Raw genomic sequence first — 9,150 nt, forward strand, 5'->3', positions numbered from 1 at the left:
CACCTGTAGTGTTTTCCAGAAAATGTGTCTTACAAGGCAGATGTCTATAATTTTGGAATGCTGCTGCTTGAGATGGTAGGAGGAAAGAAGAATATTGGTTCAACAATAGAGGACACGACAAATGAAATTTACTATCCAAAATGGATTTATAATCTTCTAGAGGAAGGAGATGACCAACGAATCCATATTGAGGAAGAAGGGGATGGTAAGATTCCAAAGCAACTTGCAATTTTAGGGCTCTGGTGCATCCAGTGACACCCGGTGGATCGTCCTTCCATGAAAATGGTGGTTCAGATGTTAGGAGGAGAAAACTTGACGATGCAAGCATCCGTAAAAGGCTCCAATAGTTAAAAGCAATTGCTGAATTAGAGTAACATGTATATATGTTTACGCACCAATACAAGTGGTTCTTAGATGAATCCAAGCCCAAACAATTACAGATGACAATTCTTCACTAAATCATTTTAAAGCAATAATTTAACTAATAATACATTATTGCACTTACTCAACAATTTGATCATCACCTAGCTGACAATGAACATGTTAGCTCCACATTAGAACATATTGGGTTCGATTTATTGACTTGAATATTGCCCACAGTCACAGGCGTCTCTTGTGGGCATAGAGAAGGCCTGAGAGGCATTTGCAGACATTCAACATCTCCTCCAAGCATTTTGACAACTTTGGACATCGAAGGGCGATCACTTGGTTTCATTTGAATACACCACAAGGCGGTTATAACCATCTTTCTTATTACTTTCTTTTCCTCCTCTGTAACATTGTCCATTTCTAAGTCATTTCCCACTATATACTGATCGTACACCCACACTGGGAAGTAGTTTTGGCTTGAATGCTCTACCCTTGCATTCCAATTCTTCCTTCTGCTTGCCATTTCCATCAACAACATTCCAAAACTATAGACATCTGCCTTGTATGAGACGCCTCCAATATTTTTGTAGAACAACTCAGGAGCAATATACCCCAACGTACCTCGTGCTGCCGTCAAAGGGACAATGCTATTATCTATGGGATACAATTTTGCAAGCCCAAAGTCAGAAACCTTTGCTTTAAAGTTCTGATCAAGAAGAATGTTATGAGGCTTGATGTCGAAATGTAGAATTTGCATTTCACAACCTTGATGTAGATATTCAATCCCTTGAGCCACTCCAAGAGAAATCTCGTACATGTTCTTGATAGTCAAGGGAAGACTTCCTTCTTTGGAATAAATGTATTTATCAAGAGAGCCATTAGGCATGAAGTCATATACTAGAGCGCGCTTTGATCCCTCGACACAATATCCAACAAGTTGCACCACATTAGCATGGTGAATCCTTCCGATCGTAGCTATTTCGCTAATAAAATCTTGACCATTAGCTTTGGGCTTGCCCAAGACTTTAACTGCTACAAAACGGCCACTGCGGAGCTTTCCTTTAAATACAGTGCCAAAGCCACCTTCACCCAACTTGTGCTTGAACCTGCGAGTCATTTTCTTGATGTCCGAGTAAGAGTACCTTATAGGCATGAAGTTGTTATCGCATTGTAGAAAATCTTCTATTGTGCTATACATAGACAAATGCCTTCTGCGCCATCTATAGATTAAAAATGCAGTCACAACTGGAACTCCAAAAATTATTTTGGCTAGGAAAAGTAACCCTGCATGCATTGACATTAATATGTTAGATCCACTGCTTACTACTTTTGTTCCCTTTCTTTCCAAATTACTTGTTTGATGTAATTAAAGAGAGGGAATGGGAAATCTATATATGCTAATAATACAATCTCGTCTTAGTTCTTACCGATGCATATGACTATAACCCATCCACGTACTGCAACAAAATCAATCGACTATGAGTTTGAAAAGTGCATAAAGTGAAAAAAAGATCAAAGCGTGCCTTTATTGACACCCAAATTTTAGTATAAGTTTCACTCAACTAAAAAATTGTCATTATGCTTCATAATATGCCGTCGGTTTTGAGTTCACCCAACCCACCAAGCAGCAAGTACCACTCACCAAAAGAAAGAGAAAAAACACACACACACCACCGCCTACATTACCACACCAGCCTCCTCCATCTCCTACGTTGGTCCTTAATGGAAATAACATCTTGCAGGAAGTCTGCCAGTCATTTCATTTCCTTCCCCTTCTGGACACTTGAAATCGACACTCTCGAACAATTTGATTTTGGGTGAACATAAGAATGAGGGCAGACTTTGAAGTTTATAAGTGACAAAATGTTTTAGTTAGGTGAACTTAACTAAAATTTGGGTGCCAATAAAGACACCCAAAACCAAAATACTTGAGCGTATGGACTAATTAACTGAAGCTCTTACCGATGTAGTTGTTGTGTAACAATGAACTCAACTTGCCAGCTGCAATAGATACATATTATAGAAAAGTGAGCAAAGTCATACACTTACTAGGTTTAATAAGTACAGATAGAGGCCAAAGAAATAAAATAAGCTTTTGGGGAGAAACTTCTTACGCAACCAGATCCTTTCATGACCTGCAGTGAAAAATGTGAAGAAGAATACACAAAATTAGCAATAGCTCACCCAGTCTTCAGAATTTAAAAAATCAAGGCTGTCGATTGAAAACTTGTGAACATTGCATAAATAAAACTAAAAGAAGACCGCTTACTGATTTGCTGCCACAGAAATTGAAAGAAACCTACAGGAACAAAGAAAGAACAAGACCACATTAGCATAACAAGTGTGAGGTACATAAGTCCATATCAAGAATTTAAGCTCAATCACACAATGGGTCCTCAATAATCTGACATCGAACTCGCTATTTATATGAGTCAAACATGAGACCTCCTACCTACAAATTGATTGGAATACCACTAGCGACATATGTTGATACCTTTAATCTCATCTTCCATATAATGGATTGCAAGTTAGAATATATCTGAACCGGTTATTTAGTCAGTGTGTGAGTCCGAACAATTAACCAGGGCTTTATTCTTGCTTGAATGTATGTTATATGTTCATAGTTTGACAAGGCAATTATTTTTCAGACTACATACACAAGTTTATTACTTTAGTCGAGAGTTGACCCACCTGAAATGGTCTGCGGAAAACATGTAGACACATAATTCCCGGTCCAATATTTGCCTTGGCAGCGTATTGCATAAGGCCTCTCAAATCCAAGCTCGAAGCCATACATGAGCGCATCGTGTATGTCTTTATAAGAGACGTTGCTGTAATCAACGTAGTCGACGGGAGCCAAAGTCATCCACTCTGCACTGCAACCCGCATCCAAATCCCATACTTCTATTTCCCCGACCTTGACATAGCTATACGTTTTTGGTTGGCTCGAAGAACTTGTGTTATTCAAGCATGAAGCAGTGTCCACGTACAGAGAAGAATTCAATGGATTCGAACACATCAAGTAATATATAGATGTTGTTGAAGGCCATGACCAATATAGATTAGTGTTGGGCGGAATATTTTGAGGCATGGAAGAGCAATTGTTGCTCTGAAGGCCAAAATCTACAATTCGGATTGTCTTCTTATCGTAGTTGATTGCCTGGACGTAGTATTTTCCGGAAGAAGGTATGTCTAGTACTGTAATGTTGCTCTCGCAGGACATAGTATACATAACGTTGCCGCAGTGCTTCGGGTCATCGTCCAGTCGAAAAGGATAGCTGATGTTGTGGATATGGCCGCAGGATGAAGTACATGACTTGGCACAAGTTTCACTGCAAAAGCAAAGAAGAAGAAAGGCTAAGCTTAGGGTGAAGGACCTGCTTCCACTAATTTCCATTTTTTTGGGGGTCGGGAAGAGAGAGAGAGAGAGAGAGAGAGAGAGGTGTACAAGTAAACACCAAGTAGTTATATAATAAGGTGGGGTTAAAGCACCTTCCGTGAAATTGCTGTAAGCACATCAAATATTCTAGAGAAACGTCGGTCAATGGTGTCCTAGGGACTCTTAAAATGGCTGAAAATGAAGGCTATGAAAGTGGCAGATTGAATGAATTTCGTATGTTATTGACTGAGTATATTGTATAATATAGACACAACAGAGTCAACTAATGAACCCTACATCATTGGCGAGGAAACAGGACCCCACATTTAGTGGGATTTGACTCAAACATTACTAAATTAGCCCTTAGTACTACTATCATTCTCCATGAGACGGAATGAGGTGTAGTGGTAAACACCAAGTAGTATTATAATACAGGAGAGGGGTTAAAGCACCTTCCGTGAAGTTGCAGAAGGACTTCAAGTGTTTGACAGAGTCAGTCAACGAAAGACAGAATTGTATAATCATAATGCTCTCTAGAGAGAGAGAGAGACAGAGAGAGAGGTGTAGCAAATACCAAGTAGTATTACAATACAGGAGCCTTCCGTGAAGTTGCAGTAATTCAACGGCAAAGACAGAATTGTGTAATCATAATGCTCTCTCTATTTCTCTTTCATTAATGGAGGACAGTGTATAATTAGTACGTACATATCTCTGCTTAATTACACAAAAGAAAAATCCACGAGCATTATTTTTTTTTATTATTAGCTCAGAAATGCAGAAATTGTTCATCTCTTCCTTTTGCATATTGTTGCTGGTTTTCTTCAAACGAGTTGGAGCAAGCCAATATGTGTGCCCGGAATCCGAGTGTGGTGATGATCAAGGCCCGGCTATCCATTTCCCCTTACGCATCAGCCGCACACATCATTGTGGAAATCCTGGGCTTGAATGCAATGGGAGATATGAGCAGCAAATATTAGTAAAATTATTTATCAAACAGATAGATTACAAGCGTCAGGAAATCCAAGTGCATCCCCCAAGCAACTGCCTGCTGCTAAAGCCCGTCGAAATCACAAACGTGCCACCCTCTCCCTTCTACTTGTCAAATTTTAGCATCAGTAACGTTACCTTATTCAGTTGTCCTACTGTTGCAAGAGTTACGTATGCGTATCAAGACCCCTGCCTAGGTGACCCTGGCCGCAGAATTTATGCCATTGATTCAAAACATCAATTAGAATATCTCTTCCAGAATCTACAATCTTGTTCAAAGATGTATGATGTTTTATCAGTTCCATTTGGCTATTGGAAGGGTAATGGCTATATTCTTCAATTCAAATGGTCGAAACCAAATTGTACAGAATGTGAAGCACAGGGAAAGAGGTGTAGATGGAACAACAATGGCACCAACAGTGAAATTGAATGTCAACACGTGAGGAAACCAAGTAAGGAGAACATTATATTCACTGCTAGTTTTAAACATCGTTGCATTTATGTCGCAGTAATTATTATTTGAAGGATGTTGTCCGATCCATTTTTCCGAGGATATTAATTGTCAGTCTCGATTTAATTTGCAATTCTTTTACAGGCAACACATGGAAATTAGTGGTTACAGGTGGAATCCTCGGTGCTTTGCTACTTGTTCTACTGATGATTGCAGCATTTCGGGTATACAGCGCTGATAGGAAGGAAAAAGAGAGTCAATTAAGAATTGAAAGATTCTTGGAGGATTACAAAGCACTCAAACCAAGCAGGTATTCGTATGCAGATATTAAGAGGATTACAAATCAATTCAAGGACAAGTTGGGCGAAGGAGCCTATGGAACTGTCTTCAAAGGAATGCTCTCTTCTGAATTCTTTATTGCTGTCAAAGTCCTCAACAGTTCTAAGGGAGATGGGGAAGAGTTCATAAACGAAGTGCGAACGATGGGTCATATCCACCACGTCAACGTGGCTCGCTTGGTTGGATTTTGTGCTGATGGATTTATACGAGCTCTTGTTTACGAGTTCTTCCCCAACGGTTCCCTGCAGGATTTCATTTCATCCGCAGGTAGTAAGAATTCCTTTCTTGGTTGGGATAAGCTGCAAGATATTGCCCTAGGCATAGCCAAAGGAATTGAATACCTTCACCAGGGATGTGATCTACGAATCCTGCATTTCGATATCAAACCCCATAACGTGTTGCTAGACCAAAACTTCACTCCAAAAATTTCTGATTTTGGTTTGGCCAAGTTATGTTCCAAGGATCAAAGCTTGGTGTCCATGACTACAGCGAGGGGGACCATTGGCTACATTGCACCTGAAGTGTTCTCCAGGAATTTCGGAAATGTGTCTTACAAGGCAGATGTTTATAGCTTTGGAATGCTGCTGCTTGAGATGGTAGGAGGAAGGAAGAATATTGGTGTAACCATAGATAACAATACAGATGAAATTTACCATCCACAGTGGATTTATAATCTTCTAGAGGAAGGGGATGACCTACGAATCCATATTGGGGAAGAAGAAGATGGTAAAATTCCAAAGAAACTTGCAATTATAGGGTTATGGTGTATCCAATGGCACCCGTCGGATCGTCCTTCCATGAAAACAGCGGTTCAAATGTTAGAAGGAGGAGGAGAAAGCTTGACTGTGCCGCCTAATCCCTTCATGCCTACAGGTCCTACAACTAGAAATGTAAGACGCCTAGAGCTAGAAGCAATTGCTGAATTAGAGTAAAATGTATACGCAAATGTATAGTAACATTCGCATTGAATGTGTAATGATTCAAACCTAAGGGATATTTTGATAACCATTTCGTTTTGGTACCAAACAAAAGAAGTTTGTTTTCTCTCCTTGTTTAAGCATTAGATGCCAATTATTGTTTATCATTTTTTAAATTTATATTTTGTTACAGTAGAAGCCTAGAAGGAAATCGAGCACTGGACTTACCAAATTCTAACTCGTTTCTACACACCAAGAGCTTGATGATTTCGGCTCTTATTTATAGTATTTAAGCTATAAGCCGTGACAATAATTAGAGCACTATCATTTGTTGTGAGCTTCAACTGGTTAGCATTTTTGTATGTTTTAAACTTTTAATTAGAATATATATTTCATGTAGACTTATCTTGCCATAAAGCATGTCATCCCCTCCCAAGTTTTTCTCTTCGCGTTGAGTTTGGGATACGAAAACTTGCCAAACAAAGTGGATTGATTAGTAACCGAAGCTTATTATTCGACTAAATATTATTTGGAATTTTAATTAAAAGAAACAATATGAATCGTTTTTGTTTGATTTGAAAACTATAAAATGAGGAGATTAAATTGTTAGTTGTTAGGAGTAGAGAAATTGGTAGAGATCGAATTCATACAAGAATGTATAGACATTATTGTGCTTTGTCACAAGGATAAATCACATAAAACAAAATGTAGTACTTTGAGGATGGAAGAAACTTCATGGATGACGGGTAATCAACACAATATGGGTGGGGATGCAGAGGTGACGCGGAAGGAATTGGCGGGCTGGTGGAAGTGGGTTGTGGCATGCAGAGAGAGTGGGGTTGGGGACGCAAGAGATTGCGTAGAAGGTAGAGGCGGGCGTGAGGGTGACGTGAGGGCAAGGGAAGTAGCAAACCGTGTGGGCTGCTGTGGTTGATCCACTAGGGTGGCTGGATAGCCTTTTTGACCAAATTATAAAGCGCATAGACTTTTTGACCAAGAGGATAGTCAACAAATATGCAACGTTTTGCACGGGTATCAAATTTATGAGTGGGATGTGTAAGAACCAATAAAGCCTCCTAGAGATCTAAGTCAAGTTAAATAAACCACGAATAACCAAAACAATTAATATACTACAAGTATGAAATATAAACCAACTTGCAGCAGTAATAGATGAAACCATGATCAAACAAGTAGTAGACCTTCTCCTCTCTGTCAAAACCAATAATACTCAAACTAACAATAGGTCTTAGTTCGATAATGAGCGTATGTTTTGTAAGAGCAGAGGCTACTATTTATATACAATCAATCTATGTAATTCTCCTATTAGAATCTTTATTCAACACTGAATAAGTTTACCTTATTGTATACAAAGTGTTAAAACCAGTTTTCATACTTTCATTCAATCCTTCACAAATAAGGATTAAGTATACCTTTTTACATTGGGACTTTTCTATACGGATCTGAAACAAATAGTAGGCCTTAGGAATTATAATCATGATCATATTCTTACATTCTCCCACTTGATCATGACCCAAAACCATCGCACAACAATTCAAATCATTATAGAAGTGATCACTAAATGTCAATGAAAAATTACTTCATCACAAACAATCTATCAATGCATTTCAAAGTACTGAATCCAGAAATTCACACTCTTGATACAATACAGAGCTAATTTCAAAATCACAGATACTTAATCTGCACCTTTGTAACATTGTGAACCAACTGATTAAAGACAAACTCAAAACAAGTTTGCTCCCACTTTTGAAGCCAAAACATTTAATATCAACACATGATACCAAATCGTAATCATCTCAATATTCAAACCGCTTAAATAACATGATTCGTAATCCAAGTAATTACTTAAACCAAACTCTTGAAAGATCATAAGTAATACTATGAACAACACTTTATAATTCAGCCAATTGCTTTATCAAATAAAAAACTGACTTTAAAGCATTGTAAGAACCATAAAACAAAATTTTGTCTTCTAGAACAATTAATCACAGATAATCTGGAAAAATTGAACCCAAATGAAAACATTCGATTATTCAAAACTAGCTAAAACATAAAACTAGTTGAAACAAAATAATTGAAACAAAACTAACTAATAAACCTACAAAGATGTCATCACCTTTAATACTTCTGTACCAGCAACTACTCCCACTGATCAAAAGATTCCAGCACTCCCATTCGAGTAACATGAGCTTTGAAGACTCCAATTGGTAAAGCTTTAGTCAAAGGATCTGCAACCATGAGATTTGTACTAAGATGTTGCACTTCTATAGTTCCTTTCTTTACCATCTCCCAAACTTTCAGGAATTTTACATCCATTAGTCTACTAACAGAATTCCTCTTATTGTTTTTAGAGAAAAACACAGTTGAAGTGTTGTCACAAAACATCTTCATCGGCTTTTGAATTGAATCCATTAACTTCAACTTACTTATGAAATTCTTGAGCCAATTAGCTTGCTTGCTGCCTTCAAAACAGGCTACAAATTCTGCTTCCATGGTGGATGTTGTTATGATAGATTGCTTAGAACTTTTCCATGAAATAGCTCCACCTCCAAGCATAAAGACATAACCTCCAGTGGATTTTCTTTCATCTAAGTCTCCAGCTAGATCTGAATCAGTATATCCAGTGACTTCTAGATGTGGATTTCTGCCATATATGAGCATGAACAACTTGGTCCGTTGCAGATATCTCA

At 38.2% G+C, this 9,150-nt stretch overlaps 2 protein-coding genes across 2 annotated transcripts; one reads left to right on the top strand and one right to left on the bottom strand.

The window, feature by feature from the left end:
• Positions 1–347: 347 nt before the first annotated feature.
• Positions 348–3,978, bottom strand: LOC103408443 (rust resistance kinase Lr10-like). Its single transcript, XM_029094244.2, has 6 exons — positions 3,061–3,978; positions 2,639–2,668; positions 2,484–2,504; positions 2,332–2,370; positions 1,797–1,826; positions 348–1,653 (listed from the first exon to the last, which is right to left on the bottom strand). The coding sequence occupies exons 1-6, from the start codon at positions 3,764–3,766 to the stop codon at positions 521–523; spliced, it is 1,959 nt and encodes a 652-aa protein (XP_028950077.2). The 5' UTR covers positions 3,767–3,978; the 3' UTR covers positions 348–520.
• Positions 3,979–4,233: 255 nt separating this feature from the next.
• LOC139189792 (rust resistance kinase Lr10-like) lies at positions 4,234–6,567 on the top strand. Its single transcript, XM_070809020.1, has 2 exons — positions 4,234–5,187; positions 5,331–6,567. The coding sequence occupies exons 1-2, from the start codon at positions 4,521–4,523 to the stop codon at positions 6,455–6,457; spliced, it is 1,794 nt and encodes a 597-aa protein (XP_070665121.1). The 5' UTR covers positions 4,234–4,520; the 3' UTR covers positions 6,458–6,567.
• The last annotated feature ends 2,583 nt before the right edge of the window (positions 6,568–9,150 follow it).

This window comes from Malus domestica, chromosome 02 (assembly GCF_042453785.1).
Source record: "Malus domestica chromosome 02, GDT2T_hap1".
NCBI lineage: Eukaryota > Viridiplantae > Streptophyta > Magnoliopsida > Rosales > Rosaceae > Malus > Malus domestica.

What these genes read in the sequence shown, in the direction of transcription:
- LOC103408443 (XM_029094244.2), bottom strand. Translation starts at nt 3,766, where the DNA reads ATGGAAATTAGTGGAAGCAGGTCCTTCACCCTAAGCTTAGCCTTTCTT. An exon ending in TTTTCCGCAGACCATTTCAG is followed by an intron (nt 2,669 to 3,060) that starts GTGGGTCAACTC and finishes TTGTTCCTGTAG; the next exon opens with GTTTCTTTCAATTTCTGTGG. An exon ending in GGTTATAGTCATATGCATCG is followed by an intron (nt 1,654 to 1,796) that starts GTAAGAACTAAG and finishes CAATGCATGCAG; the next exon opens with GGTTACTTTTCCTAGCCAAA.
- LOC139189792 (XM_070809020.1), top strand. Translation starts at nt 4,521, where the DNA reads ATGCAGAAATTGTTCATCTCTTCCTTTTGCATATTGTTGCTGGTTTTC. An exon ending in TCAACACGTGAGGAAACCAA is followed by an intron (nt 5,188 to 5,330) that starts GTAAGGAGAACA and finishes ATTCTTTTACAG; the next exon opens with GCAACACATGGAAATTAGTG.